Genomic DNA, 15,990 nt, shown 5'->3' with positions numbered 1-15,990 from the left:
TGTGTTTCGTGTCCCACATTAAATGGATTTTGTTTCCTTTGGTGCTGAGGAGGTTAACAACCATTTCTATGCTGGTTATAAACAAGCAGCTTCATCTGAAAGACTGCTCCTGATCTCCTCATTCCTTCTCTCTTCAAAATCTTGCCAGGCTTTCTTTTCCTCGCCAGTGAAAGTTCTTCTTCATGGTTCTCTGAAGTTGCTGATCGTTTGTTGCTGCCTGAAATTGTTGTATTCTGTTTTTGGGTGATTGCTTTCTTTCCCTATATTCCTCTCTGCCTTTGGGGAGTGTTTTGCATGTTTGTTGCTTTATGTTATCCCTGTCTGTCTTACATGTTTATACACTGTCCCAGGCCTCCTGTCGGAGGGGGTGGGGACAGCTTAGGATATAACAGGAGAACAGTGAGGCACCAGGCCCAAACCTCCTCAGCTTCAGAGGTACCTTTGGGAGAAGAGATAGTTAAGGCCCCAGTTTGAGGGACAGTGAAGGGCCCATTTCCCTATCTCACCTACAGTCACATCATGACAGCCCCTTGGCTGCACCCACAACATAGGACTGTCTTATTGAATCCAGGACAATTGTTAGGGATTAGTGATGAACGAATATACTCGTTACTCGAGATTTCTGGAGCACGCTCGGGTGACCTCCGAGTATTTTTTAGTGCTCGGAGATTTAGTTTTCCTCAACTCAGCTGTATGATTTACATCTGTAAGCCAGCTTGATTACCTGTGGGGATTCCCTAGCAACCAGGCAACCCCCACATATACTTATGCTGGCTAACAGATGTAAATCATTCAGCTGCGGTGATGAAAACTAAATCTCCGAGCACTAAAAAATACTCGGAGGACATGCAGCGCCCCAGAGTCCTGGTCGTTGCAGTACTGATGCTCCGCCGCTAAGGGGGGCTATGGTACGTCTGATGGCACTGAAGGAGTTCACCTGACCAGGTATCACAGACACCAATACACTTCACAGTCTGACCTCCAGGGGGAGCTAAGGGTGCTATGTATTAGGCCACTCCTCACAATCTGGTAAAACTGGGGGTTAGATAGGAAGTTAGACAGAAGCTGACTGGGTTGGAACCAGGCAACATCCTGTGGCAGACGGTGTTGCAGGGGAAGATTCAGGGGGGTCCCTGTCAGGGGTGGGATCCTGACAGAGGCCTAGCGAACAGAAAGAACGTTACGGGACCGCGCCTGCACTTCATTGCGGCGGTACCCCAAGAAAGGACAAGAAGCGAGGTTTATTGTGCTGAGTGAGAAACGAGATCAACGCAACAAGGAGAAACACCAGTAGGAGTCGTGCTGTAAGATGAGGCAACATCCTACTGAGGCGCGCAGCCGGTGGCCGGAAACGCCGAGGAAGTATTGAGCTCCAGGCCTTACTTCAAACCTACGGTAGGACAGTCAGTTCTAGGGGGGCGCAGTCTCACCCAAAATCACCTAAGCAGACACAGGGGGCAACATCTGGAGAGGGGCGACTCTAGGGTCCCGGAAGACCTCCGAGCCTACCCGTCATACGGGTGCGTCCTAGCTATATCATCTGGGGGACGAAACAGAACATCATAATCGAGTTGTGAGGGAACTTCAGAAACAGACACAACAGTTGTAAGGACTATCCCGTAAGCACAGCAGGGAAGGACTACAACACACAAGCGCTAGAAGGTAGGCACAGATTTCCACCTGCAAAGGGAACTCTGGAGGTGCCATCGGACCGGCTGGACTCACGCAGCCCGGTTAACCGTATTTCGGACTGAGGATCCGGAAGCCTTCAGTAAAGAGGTAAAGAGACTGCAAACTGGTGTCCTTGTTATTTACTGCGACCGGCACCACACCACAACAGCATCACTCTCCACCTTCATTGGACGCCCCTCAGCAGGGTCACGGGCCAGGTCTAGCCACCGTGACAACCCCAGAACTGAGACAGAGAGGCCCGGTACCGGGTACCCCTCGGCCCTGCGGCAGTGGGGGCGCTCCAGACACCCGAGTGCTCGGGAAATCTCGAGTAACGAGTATATTCGCTCATCACTATTAGGGATGCTTCTGCTCCCTCTTTGGCTTACTTTGCAGGTCTACAACATCTTCTACTGTTTCTAGCACTGAGAGGGGAGAACAGAGATGGCCAACAGCCGGGCAGGAGCAGTGTGTGGTTAGAATCTATGTTAGAAGCAGCAGCACAGTCTGCTATGTACACAAGCTCAGACTCTACAACAACTAAATAATAGTACATTCTTAATGTAGGCTATTTAAAATTTGCTTAATTTTAAATTTAAAAGGCAAACATTATAAACTTTAGTGCAAAGTTATACAAAGTCTTTAAAGAAATTGTCATTTCTATTGTTATAGCTCTTCTGCACATGGCAGAGCTGGACACAAACTCACAGAGTGCCTATTGCCAAATGGGGTCCTGTATGGTGCCATACAGTTGAAAATATTCCCCCCTACATGCAACACGCTTGGGCAGAAAATACTCGTAATATGGCACATTATTTTCTCTCTGACGTTGTTTGAGGCATTACTACGCTCAGGGGCATGATTCCTTAAAGGGTTTGTTCCAAGTTTGGAAGTTGTCCCTGTCCATGGAAAGGGGATAACTTCTTAATCGCTTGGGGTCCGATCGTTGCGACCCCCACTGATAATGAGCACCAGTGCTGTGAAGAGTCATGTGTGAATGGAGCAGTAGTCGATCATGCGCATCTCTGCTCCATTCATTCTTAAAGGAAGTGAGGCAGACCAGTTGAACACTGTGCTCGGTTATCTCTGGCAGTCCCATAGAGAATGAGTGGAGCAGAGGTGCATATGATCTACCACCGTGCCATTGACATGGGGCTCTGATTCTCAGGATCAGTGGTGGTCTCAATGGTCGGACCTCCCAGTGATCGGAAAGTATCCACTAGCCTGTGAACATCAAGACTTGGTACAACCCCTTTAACAGAATATTTATTAGCCCTTGTTTGAATGGGGCAATTATCTTATAACCGGTTTCTCAGAAGGTTGTTTTCCTTCTGTTGGGCTCACCAGTAGTTAGCTAGTTATGGTACTACCCAATTAGCAATTTACACGTTACCCTACAGATTGCCTAAAGGAATATGAGATCATAAAAACAACTTATTAAAATGCTAAAATAACATGTCTATGAAATAGTGGAAAATTTTCACTCAGACTATTGCTGTTAAGTCTCGTATAGCTGAAAACGCTGTGTACTTTAAGTAATGAAAAGTCTAGACATTTTGGGGCCGAATTATCAAGTACTTTCAGCAGCGCTACTGAAACGCATGAGCGGGCACATTGGCAAAGAGGAGCTGGCATGATAGGATCCCAACCCATTTGTGCACCTTTTAGAAATGTGCTGCAGGTGACAAGTAAAGATTGCAGACGTTCTAAAGGCCAAGATCGTATATATTATCCAGTCGAAGGAATCCTTTGAAATGAGACTACCGTATGCACATTGGAAGCAAGACCGCCAGGTGTTCAGTGATGCAATTCAACAATTATGTTAAAATAACTTTATTTTCCGTGCCAGTAAAAACAGTCCGCCTTCAGCCTCCATCAGATGCCCAGCTGAAAATTCCACTATGTGCAAACCTTCCTAATGTAAAAAGCAGATCTCTACAAATGCTTTTTAATTCAATTATTTTAGCTATGCCTTGGGCTCATCCGAGTTACATACTTCTTTAGATGTGGCTTTCTTTACAAAAGTAGACACTTAGCTGTCAGAGATTCACACAAATACTATGCTAGCGCAATACAGTGGCCGCCGACATTCTAGGACTTGTTGTTCTAGAATAACTTAATTCTAATGTAAGATATTGTAATTGCAGATTGTACTGTATCTGTTTTTCTATTTGTATAGCAATTTCGACTTTTGCTTTTTTCACACTGGGGTCATTGCTTCAGTCTCTACAGGATTTATGTTGGATCCATCAATAGCTAATACAGGTGCAGGTAATTCATTTTCCCAAGGGCCACATGAGACACTGTAACTGTTGTGGAAGGTCGAACCAACTAGTCAAACTTAATTGTGCTAATTATTGTTTTATATTAATATTTATACCTTGATATTGAGCAGAATTAAGTCTGTTTGCTTGTTATTAATGCTAATACATGTTACGATAAGGCTTATTGTAAGATGTATTGGTACCTGTACCAACTAATCTAAATCATATAATTTACTGCTTTTTATAAACTTTATATAAAGCAAAACATTATATAATTACTGCTCCTATTATTTAGCCCTTGTATGTTGACCAACAGCTCCCAATACAATATGATGTCACCACACAGCCCCTCCAACAGTATGGTGTTCCCAATTAGCCCATTACACAGTGTGACGTCCTAACAAAGCCTCAATACATGTTATTGTGTCCCCACACAGCCCCCATGCAGAATGTCCCCACACAGTATACAGTATGATGTCCCCACACAGCTCCCTTATACAGTATGATGTCCCCACACAGCTCCCTTATACAGTACTAGATGGTGGCCCGATTCTAACGCATCGGGTATTCTAGAATATGCATGTCCACGTAGTATATTGCCCAGTGACATAGTATATTGCCCAGTGACGTAGTATATTGCACAGCCACGTAGTATATTGCACAGCCACGTAGTATATTGCCCAGTGACGTAGTATATTGCCCAGTGACGTAGTATATTGCCCAGCCACGTAGTATATTGCCCAGTTACGTAGTATATTGCCCAGTGACGTAGTATATTGCCCAGTTACGTAGTATACAGCACAGAGCCACGTAGTATATTGCCCAGTTACGTAGTATACAGCACAGAGCCACGTAGTATATTGCCCAGTTACGTAGTATATTGCCCAGTGATGTAGTATATTGCCCAGTGACGTAGTATATTGCCCAGCCACGTAGTATGTTGCCCAGCCACGTAGTATGTTGCCCAGCCACGTAGTATATTGCCCAGTGACGTAGTATACAGCACAGAGCCATGTAGTATATTGCACAGCGACGTAGTATACAGCACAGAGCCACGTAGTATATTGCCCAGCCACGTAGTATATTGCCTAGCCACGTAGTATATTCTCCAGCCACGTATGTCACAGGTTAAAAAATAAAAAATAAACATATACTCACCTTCCGAGGGGCCCCTTGTAGTTTTGTCGCCTGTGTTCGGTTCAGGCGGCAGCTTCCAGTCCGAGGGTGTGATGATGTCGCGGTCACATGACCGTGACGTCACGGCAGGTCCTTCTCGCGCAGGCGCGCAAGGACTGCGATGACGTCGCGGTCACATGACTGTGACGTCATGGCAGGTCCTTCTCGCGCAGGCGCGCAGGGCCTGTGATGACGTCGTGGTCACATGACCGTGACGTCATGGCAGGTCCTTGTCGCACACCAAGCTTAGCACCGGAACCTGCCACTTGCATGGACCGGTCACCGGAGCGTCGGAAAGGCGGCGGAAGGTGAGTATATAATGATTTGTTATTTTTTTAAAACTATTTTTAACATTAGATGTTTTTACTATTGAGGCTACATAGGCAGCCTCAATAGTAAAAATTTGGTGACACAGGGTTAATAGCGGCGGTAACGGAGTGAGTTACCCGCGGCATAACGCGGTCCGTTACCGCTGGCATTAACCCTGTGTGAGCCGTGACTGCGGGGAGTATGGAGCGGGCGCCGAGCACTGACTGCAGGGGAGTAGGGAGGGACTAATCGGACTGTGCCCGTTGCTGATTGGTCGCGGCAGCCATGACAGGCAGCTGGGGAGACCAATCAGCGAATGAATATCCGTGACGGAAGTTGCCGACAGAAAGACGGAAGTACCCCTTAGACAATTATATATATAGATAATGTCCCCACACAGCTCCCTTATACAGTATGATGTCCCCACACAGCTCCCTTACACAGTATGATGTCTCCATATAGCCCTTTTTACACAGTATAATGTCCCCACACAGCTCCCTTTACACAGTATGATGTCCCCACACATACCCTTTGCCCAGTATAATGTCCCCATTCAGCTCCCTTACACATTATGATGTCCCCACACAGCTCCCGTATACAGTATGATGTCCCCACACAGACCCTTTACACAGTATAATGTCCCCACACAGCTCCCTTACACAGTATGATGTCTCCACATAATACGTGGCCTGTGTTCTTGTCCAGCCTGTGGATCCTGGACAGTGAAAAGGCTAGAAACAGTGTCGCACCACAGACGTCCCCCCACTAGACTTCTCAATTTCACCACTATCTGCATCCTCAAGATGTAGACACCGTTGGATATGATGGCAGAGGAGGGTGCCATTGGCTCTCACTTCCACCATTTAGCCTATGCATCTGAGTTTCAGCTCTGCCGGTATGATGATACCTCTACATCCTAACCTAAGTACCCTCACTGCATAGTCCAAGTATTTATATATTTTTTTAATCAGGGTGTGTGAAGGCATCATACTGTGTTGGGGGAACTGTGTGGGTCATCATAATGTGTGGGAGGAACTGTGTAGGTCATCATAATGTGTGGGTCATCATAATGTGTGTGGGGGGAACTGTGTGGGTCATCAATGTATGGGGGGAACTGTGTAGGTCATCATAATGTGTGGGGGGAACTGTGGGGGTCATCATAATGTGTGGGGGGAACTGTGTGGGTCATCATAATGTGTGGGGGGAACTGTGTAGGTCATCATAATGTGTGGGGGGAACTGTGGGGCCCATAATTTCAATTACACTAGATGATTTTTATTTCTTCTTGGTGCATATTTTTATAATTATCATTCCATTTTTCACAACGAGCCAATTACAGTATAAATTATAATGTAGTTTGCAAGTTTTTTTTACTACTGTTCTGTTTCTTTGGTTTTGGTTTCTTAAACCACATGTTTTACATATAGGATCATTGTGTTTCTTCCTCCTATTTATTTAATTAGGAACAAACTAGAGCTAAATCTGTAAAATAAAAAGCTGAGAAATTGTGTCTTGTAAAAGGTTGTTAATACTTATTATCTTCTGGTCCCCAAGTATCTCCAGCCTGTACAAAAGTGAGGGACTCATGCTTACCCTCCAACCTGGTCAGTATGGTTTATTACCCTCGTACATGTATCTTTTGGAGCAGAGCTGCATTAGACAAATGCATTTTTTCTTAAACCTCCTGCATTGCCAGACTTCAGACTGTCCCTTGTTATTAGACTTCGGTCTTATTTTTACAGACGTTTCCCTATCTGCAGGGATGCCACAGTGAAAAGCTGATTGTCTAACACCCCATGATATCTAAAATGGGCTTTCAGAAGTGGATGACCCCTTAAATGTAATCATAACAATCCTGCTGTGACAGCAGCTTTCCCTTGTCCAGCAGCCTGTATAAATGAACTTGACCGTTTATGAAGCCATCAAGTAAATCCAATATTTTCATGATCTTAAGGGAGTTGTCCAGTTTCGAGTTAGTAGTGGTAGACCCTCTGTTCAGGATCCCCATCCATTGTCCTGAGTGGAGAGCTTTTACCAACAGCGTCTATCGCTCTGGAGGACCGGTCATACCCTGAATTACACAATCAACTTGTAATATTTAATTTCCCCTGTGGAGGTACTGCAGGGAAATTGATCACTTGCTATTAGATTTCTCTATAGTTTACATCACTAGGGGTCCCACTTTAAAATGTATTTATTGTGAAGGATTCCTTATAATAATTAGGGATTATGCAAAATGTGGAACCCCTTTATTGAGATTATACATATGGAGAATAAACTGTGTCTACTTAAAAAGGACTTGTCAACTCTGGTGACAAATCTGTGTAAAAATCCCTGATATATCCATTCTGCATCATTTATCTTTCAAATTCTATTGTAACGTTCCTGTGCTATTCCTACTGGAAACCTATCACTAAATGAACCTTCACTCTCTCACACTGTCTAATCTGTGCTAAAAGCACCTGGTTGACTAGGGGAATCGTAATGCACATTTATACATACATTTCCAGCAGGAAGAACAGAGGAATAGCAGACATCTTTCAGAAAAGAGAGCATTGCTGTTTATTAAAAGGAACCTGTTATCATGAAAATGGCGTCCAATCTGCGGGCACCATGTTATAGAGGAGGAGGAGCTGAGCGGATTGATATATAGTTTTGTGAGAAAAGATTCAGTATAGCCAGTGATTTAATCCTCTGCAGTTTCGGAGATGTTTGGTCCAATGGGCGGTCATATCAGTGACTGACAGCCTTTTTTGTATCAGTGTGCATACAGAGACAGCTGTCAGTCACTGATAGGACCGCCCACTGGACCCAAAATCCCAGAAACAGCAGAGGTTTTGATGCTGAATGAAATAGGATATAATGAATTTTTTCCACAAAGCTAGATATCAGTCTGCTCAGCACCCCCTGCTCTTTAACAAGGTGCATAAAGATTGGATTGCATTTTCATGATGACATATTTCATATTTCATTAATTCCACAGCGCTTTACAGATATTATCATCACTGTCCCCATTGGGGCTCACAATCTAAATTCCCTATAATTATGTCTTTCGATTGTGGGATAAAACCAGAGGAAACACAACCAAACACCTGATTGGCGGAAGGCATCCTAAATGTCCTAAAAATGACTTTGATTGTCTATTGGCACATAGGAAAAACAGTCATTGCTGCTGGTATATTAACAGACAGGATAATGATACAGGTGTTATTCCATGTTTTATATCATGTGTAAGTTGTACTGTTTTGTCCTTGACCAGGGGCTTCTCTGAACTTCTTGCTTAGAATGCAACGTCTGGAAAAGTATCCTCTGGACCTTTATTATCTGGTCGATGTCTCCGCTTCAATGGATGCCAGCATCGAAAAACTTAATACCATTGGATCTGACCTGTCCCAGAAAATAGCAGACTTCTCTCATGACGTCAGGTTTGGCTTTGGATCATTTGTGGAAAAGCCTGTATCACCATATATTAGCATTCATCCTGAGAGATTAAAGAACCCGTGCAGGTAGGTGAGGACGTTCGGGGATACAGTGTATTCATTAAAGGCTTTAAAGCCAACCTTGTGATTGATTGTTCCAGTGCATCAAAAATGAAGAATCAAGCAACTCTTAAATTGGCTTATTCAAATATCTATGGTTTTGTGCATAAAGCTCACATGCAAATCTATGTCTCTTCATGGTAAAAAAACTACATTAGCCAGGTACCCCAAAGATGCACCAGTATCTAAACCATCTTCTAGTATCCATATAACCTTTGCATTTTGTATTATCTTATAACCCTTAGCATCAAATAACCTTTGACATTTTTAAACACATAAAGGTTTTTAAATGATATTTAAAAAAAATGTGTTACTGATCCCCGGGGAGAGCAGAACTTTGTGAGTCCCCATTTGTCTTTACTCCTTGGTCCCTCTTGATAATCGTGAAACGACCACTCAACCAATCACTGGCAGCACACTTGATCCATCTCAGCTAAGTGGTAATTTCCTGTGTCCTCATAGAAACAAGTATAGACCAGCAGGGATCCAGGATGTAACATGCGAGGGTATCAAAACCCAAGAAAAAAAACAAAATGAGTATATACCCTGTAGTAAATAACTAGTAATAGTACATGTAAATAACATAGGGTACTTAGTTAACACTATTTTGAAAAGCATAAGAGTCTTCCCACTGCGACCAAGTGTATCGGGACGGTCTCATCCTCTCTCTAGTATTAAGACTTTACCTTGTGTCAGCCAACCTCAATATGATGAGGTTCAGACACCTGTCCATGGGAAGCTATTTAGATGAAATGCCTAGCTCAAAAAGTGGGAGCCACACCCATGTTTGTACAGAGTACAAAAAACTACAGCAAAACCAAAGAAATGAGCCGGAGCATAAGTTTGTGTTTGTGCAGTGTGTAGGATCACTTTCACGCTAGTCATTTCATAGACAAAAGCCAAGAAAAAAAACAAAATGAGAATATATACAATATAGTGAGTAAGTGGTAACAGTACATGTACAGTAAATAACATAGGCTGTTTATGTAACACTATGTTAATTGTAAAAAAACAAAAAAGCCATCCAACCGCGACAAAATTAACCGAATCGAGAACGCCCTGTCTTGATACCAGGGTATTAGTCAATTGAGTATCACAATTTTTTTTTGTTAAATGAATCAACTTTTAAAGAGAATCTGTCAGCTATATACTGAGAGCAGCATAATGTACTGACAGGGAGACGCTTTATGTAGAGGCAGAGATCCTTATTCTAGCAATCTATCAGGGATGTGTCACTTGCTCAGCAGCTTACTGTAGTTTCATTACAATAAGTGTTTTATTAGCAGGAAATTATCACTGCAGGACTAGGTGTCACATGCCAGGTAGTCCTTCTAATCTGTGTGACCCTGCCCCAACCACTGATCGGGTAGATTGTTGACAGTGTACAGAGGAAGCTGCCAATCAGAGGTGTGAGTGGAGTTCTACACAGATCAGCCTTCATGGCACTGCTACATCAACAGCAGAGAAAACAGGGATTTTGTCAAAATAATACCATGCTGTCCAGTAAGTGATGCACCGCAGGAATCGGGGTCTCAGCCCCTACATCAAGGTTTCTGTCCTGTTGACAGGTTCCGTTTAAATGGAGAACCCTTCCAGTGTGTTCTGGGAATTCAGCCACAAACTAATGGTTTAATGTTTGTTTTTATTAAAGGTAACTTTCTTCCCGTTCTCTTCTTAGCTGGCTGGTCACTATTTTGCATCCATTGACATGCCTGAGAGTTTTGTAGACTCGGCGGGTCTTGTGTAGTGACCTTGTGACCATTGTTTCTTTCCAGTGTCTATGAGAAGGACTGCATGCCACCTCATGGATTCATTCATGTGCTCTCCTTAACAAGCAATATTACACAATTCCAGCAAATTGTTAGTAAGCAGAAAATTGCCGGGAATTTAGACAACCCAGAAGGTGCGTTTGATGCGATGCTGCAGGCAGCAGTTTGCCATGTGAGTATGCGTTATTAAATATTATGTCGTGTCTATTCACACACTAGCATCAGCCAGGAACCGAAACATTCAATGTCCGGCACACAGCATTTTTTTTATTTTAACTGTATCTTGAAATTGGGGTTTGAAAGGATTATATTATGGAAAAACGTAAACGCTGGCATCTGGTGATATGTTATTCCGATAATCATGTGGGTAGCTGGAACGTCATAGTGTGTACAGGACCCAAAACCAGACAACGGTGGAATGTTGGAAAATAGAGTTGAGCAAAAAGATTCCGTCACATCGTAACCACTGAACCAGAGCCCCCAGCGTCACTTCTGATTAGTAGGCCGACCATGACGTCATCATTGCAGTGTGATACACTCATGATGTCAGGCTGAGCCTTATCAGACGAAGCGCTGGTTGCTGGCAGGTAGGAGGTGGTCCGCAGGGCCATGGATTGTGGCTGCTGGGGTGGGATCCTGCAATTCTTTTTGATAAACTCTTGGAGAATTCAACACATTGTTCATTTGTATAGGAGGAAAATGTTTGTTGACTGGGGAGATCCTATCAATCGGGGGTTTGGAGGTCCCAAGTCTCTGGTTTAACGAAGTTGTCACTATTTTTACATTGATGCCCTTTCCTTTAAGGGACTCTGTCACCCCCAAAATCGTATATGAGGTAAGCCCACCGGCATCAGGGGCTTATCTACAGCATTCTGTAATGCTGTAGATAAGCCCCCGATGTATCCTGAAAGATGAGAAAAAGAGGTCATATTATACTCACTCAGGGGCGGTCCGATCCGATGGGCGTCACAGTCCGGTCCGGGGCCTCCCATCTTCATTCGATAATGTCCTCTTCTTGTCTTCTTGCTGCGGCTCTGGCGCAGGCGCACTTTGTCTGCCCTGTTGAGGGCAGAGCAAAGTACTGCAGTGCCCAGGGGCCGGGAAAGGTCAGAGAGGCCCAGCAAGAAGACAAGAAGAGGACATCATCGAATGAAGATAGGAGGCCCCGGACTGGACCCGCGACGCCCATCGGACTGGACCGCCCCCGCTGGGTGAGTATAATATAACCTCTTTTTCTGATATTTCAGGATACATCGGGGCTTATCTACAGCATTACAGAATGCTGTAGATAAGCCCCTGATGCCGGTGGGCTTACCTCATATACGATTTTGGGGGTGACAGAGTCCCTTTAAGATAGGGCATCGATGTCTGATCAGCTGGGGTCCGACACTGGCACCCCCGCCAATCAACTGCTATCGCTGGTGGCGGCCGGAAGTACTTGTGGAGCTCCGCCGTCTACTTGTAATGACCGGGGTTTGTTACTGCACATCTGCCGCCTATCCAATTCAATAGGAGATGAATGTGCAGTACCCTGCGGCGGCCACTACAAGTAGACAGCTGAGCTCCACAAGCAAGTACTTCTACCAGCGACCACCATCAATAACAGCTGATCGGTGGGTGTTGGACCTTGGGCATCAATGGAAAAGCAGTGGACAACCTCTCTAAATAGAGAGCTGATAAGCCATATACAGTATACATCCGGTCCATTCATTGTCTTTGGGACTGATGAAGGTAGCCGAGCCTCAGCTGCCCTTCACACTCATAGACCCTTGGGGTGATAGTATTCATATCTGACCATAACTCCGCTCATATGGGAGACACAGGACTTCCCATTCTCCTGGTCGATGGCGGTCCAAGTAGTGGGATTTCTAATGCTTGTACATTTATTATCTATCTTAAATTATTAGCTGTTTAGCCTGAGATCCTACAAACTGTTAGAACAGAGATAGCAAAGGACCCCAGAAACATATGGAAAAAATATTAACAGGAGTTTGCCAGCCTTGGGGACTTTTTTAAATAATGCATGAATTTGGGATTCAAAATAATTTTTACAACTGCGTTTCTTTAAAAAGTTTGCTCTGTTTTGCTCTCAGCTTCTTTGTGGTGTTTGGTCATAAATCTGCTGAGAGCAGCCCAGAAAGAGACATATAAAAGAGTTACAGACTCTTAGTCAGATTGTCACATCGGGCTCACTGATAAATTCTCAGTTAACGCATTCTACAGCTAGCAATAGACAGTGCCGCACAGAGGCTACTGAAGGCAGCACGGCAGCATTTGTAATCTAACCCAATTGCTTAAATGATTTTTAGACAAAATTATGTGCATTTAAGTAAGAAGAACTGTCCCAACTGGTGGACAACCCATTTAAGAGACCAGATGTTGGGAACACAATGTAATGCTAGTTACCGTAGTTATAATACATACGGTGACAGGTACACCTTCATGCACTTTGGTTGGCTGAATTAAAGGGAATCTGTGAGCAGGATTTTGCTATGTAACCTGGTGACAGCAGGAAATAGAAGCTAAAACACAGAATTCAGGGATGTGTCACTTGTCAAAGCTTGGTTAAAATTCCCAGACTAGTCCAGCAATGCTCCTTCCTGTGATAAGCAGCTCACTGTCTATGGATTTTGTTCACAGAGACCCTAGTGTGGGCGGGGTTAGCTTTCTCAGCTCTGCTTCATTCTAAATCTAAAACCTCTGATTATGTCAGAACCGCTGCACCCAGTAATCTAAGTGATACATCCTTGGAATCAGCTTCTCTTTGCCTACATTATGCTGCTCTCAGATGAGGTACCAAAAACCTGCTGATAGATTCCCTTTAAGGGCTACATGATTTTGCATATAGCGCTGGCAATCCCCACTATAGTATTGCCAGTGCTGAAAACATGAACAGGTGAGTTCTCTGCAAATGGGCATGGAAACAATAAGGGATAAACTGGGATTGTCCCAGTATATGTGAAATGTGAAACAGCTGCAGTATAAATACCCCCCTTATTCCACGTGGTATTAGAGGAAGCTATCACATACAACGCCACCGTCTGGTCAGTAGATGTTGGGTTTGGTATCACAAGTCACACCTTATTTTTGTAGCTACTTATCTAAAAGGCTTTCCTATCACTTTGTTGTACAAAAACTTGTGACACAGATTTAGAAGAGAATAATCTGTTTATTTTGGCAGCAGAAAGTATAAACTAAAATAGTAGATTCTGTATCTTCTCATTTTTTTTAGTTTATTTTTTAAACTCCATTTCTCCTTAAGTGGCTTTTCTTACAACTTAATCTTCATTGAGTGCCAAATTCATTATCCCACATCTCAGTTTAATATCTAAGATGGACAGTAAGTCACTTACTAACGTTGATGCCAGGGCTGTAGAGTTGGAGTCGTGGAGTCGGAGCCCATTTTGGTGGCATTGGAGTCATGGAAATTGAGGGGTCGGACGTTTGGCTTACCGAATCCACAGCCCTGGCGGGGCTTTGGAGTCGGAGTCGTGAAGTCGGGGTCAGAGCCCATTTGGGGGGAGTCGGTGTCACGGAAATTGAGGGGTCGGAGTCGGAGGTTTGGCTTACCGACTCCAGAGCCCTGGTTGACGCTGCTGCTGTTGTGTATACTCATCACTTCTTCATCCAGATCTTTGGATGTAGGGTCCACATGACGTGATACATAGGGCCACATGACAATAACAAAAGCTTTCTTCCTCATCTATCCCATCTTCGATGCTCTGATTTGACACTTTGTAGATATAAATGGTTGAGATAGGGGATCTCTATGTCACTCATCTCTAGATTAAAGGCAATCCCATTTTTACGGCATTTCCTTTTATGTTTCAGAAAGAAATTGGCTGGCGGAAAGAAGCAAAGCGCTTAATTATATTGATGACAGATCAAACTTCTCATTTAGCACTTGACAGTAAATTAGCCGGGATTGTATCCCCGAATGATGGAAACTGTCATCTCAAAGACAACGTTTACACCCGAGCGTCAGATATGGTAAGGACCTGTACAAGAGGAGGAATCGGCCTCATTATTGTAATCTTCTTTCCCAGCGCAAGTGATTCAAGTGATCAGAAAGGTTGTCAGGAAGAGGGAATTGCACGCACGTGTGGCTGACATACCCAGAAGATTTAACATTAATTGGGCTACATGCTTAGCTTTGTATACACTGGCAGCTTGTCATGACAACTTCTGGTAAATGTACCTCACACGTATTTAAAGCAACCTGCCTTGTTCTCACATGACATAATGGCATCTCAAACTATTTTGTCATGAAAATAATTAAGTAATATGCAATCAAACAATTGCCACCACTGTAATATTATCATAGGCTATTTCTACATATCAGTATTTAAGCAGTTGTCTGCAGGCAACATATTAACCCCTTAGTGACGGAGCCAATTTGGTACTTAATGACCAAGCCAATTTTTACAATTCTGACCACTGTCACTTTATGAAGATACTAGATGGTGGCCTGATTCTAACGCATCGGGTATTCTAGAATATGTATAGTAGTATATAGCACAGCCCACGCAGTATATAACACAGCCCACGTGGTATATAATACAGGCCACGCAGTATATAACACAGCCCACGCAGTGTATAACACAGCCCATGCAGTATATAACACAGCCCACGTAGTATCTAACACAGCCCACGTAGTATATAGCAATGTGGGCACCATATCCCTGTTAAAAAAAAGAATTAAAATACAAATTAGTTAAATACTCACCTTCCGGCGGCCCCCGGATCCAGCCCAGGCCTATAGCGATGCTCCTCGCGACGCTCCGGTCCCAAGAATGCATTGCGGCAATAACACGTGATGATGTAGCGGTCATTGCCGGATACATTCTTGGGACCGGAGCGTCGTGAGGAGGGGGAAAGGCGCCGGAAGGTGAGAATATAATGATTTTTAATTTTGTTTATTATTTTTAACATTAGATCTTTTTACTATTGATGCTGCATAGGCAGCATCTATAGTAAAAAATTGGTCACACAGGGTTAATAGCAGCGTTAACGGACTGCAGTGTAACGCAGTCCGTTTAACGGACTGCTAAACTGCTATGGGGGCACTGACTGGAGGGCAGTAGGGAGGGGGCACTGACTGGAGGGGAGTAGAGAAGGGTGAATTCGTGGCCGGACTGTGCCCGTCGCTGATTGGTCGCGGCCGGCCACGACCAATCAGCAACGCGGGATTTCCGTGACAGACAAACAGACGGAAGTGACCCTTAGACGATTATATAGATAGATAACTCTGGAACACTTCAA

General features: G+C 44.0%; 1 protein-coding gene across 1 annotated transcript in view; it reads left to right on the top strand.

The window, feature by feature from the left end:
* Nucleotides 1-15,990, top strand: part of ITGB8 (integrin subunit beta 8) — a 154,946-nt gene that overhangs the window by 84,434 nt on the left and 54,522 nt on the right. Inside the window, exons 4-6 of the mRNA XM_077268726.1 lie at nt 8,680-8,926; nt 10,735-10,900; nt 14,560-14,718. Of these exons, the coding sequence (XP_077124841.1) occupies nt 8,680-8,926; nt 10,735-10,900; nt 14,560-14,718 (572 nt within the window). The remainder of the gene's footprint in view (nt 1-8,679; nt 8,927-10,734; nt 10,901-14,559; nt 14,719-15,990) is intronic.

The sequence above is a fragment of the Ranitomeya variabilis genome, chromosome 6, assembly GCF_051348905.1.
Source record: "Ranitomeya variabilis isolate aRanVar5 chromosome 6, aRanVar5.hap1, whole genome shotgun sequence".
In the NCBI taxonomy this organism is placed as follows: Eukaryota; Metazoa; Chordata; class Amphibia; order Anura; family Dendrobatidae; genus Ranitomeya; species Ranitomeya variabilis.
This window is presented reverse-complemented; position numbering and strand designations above follow the sequence as displayed.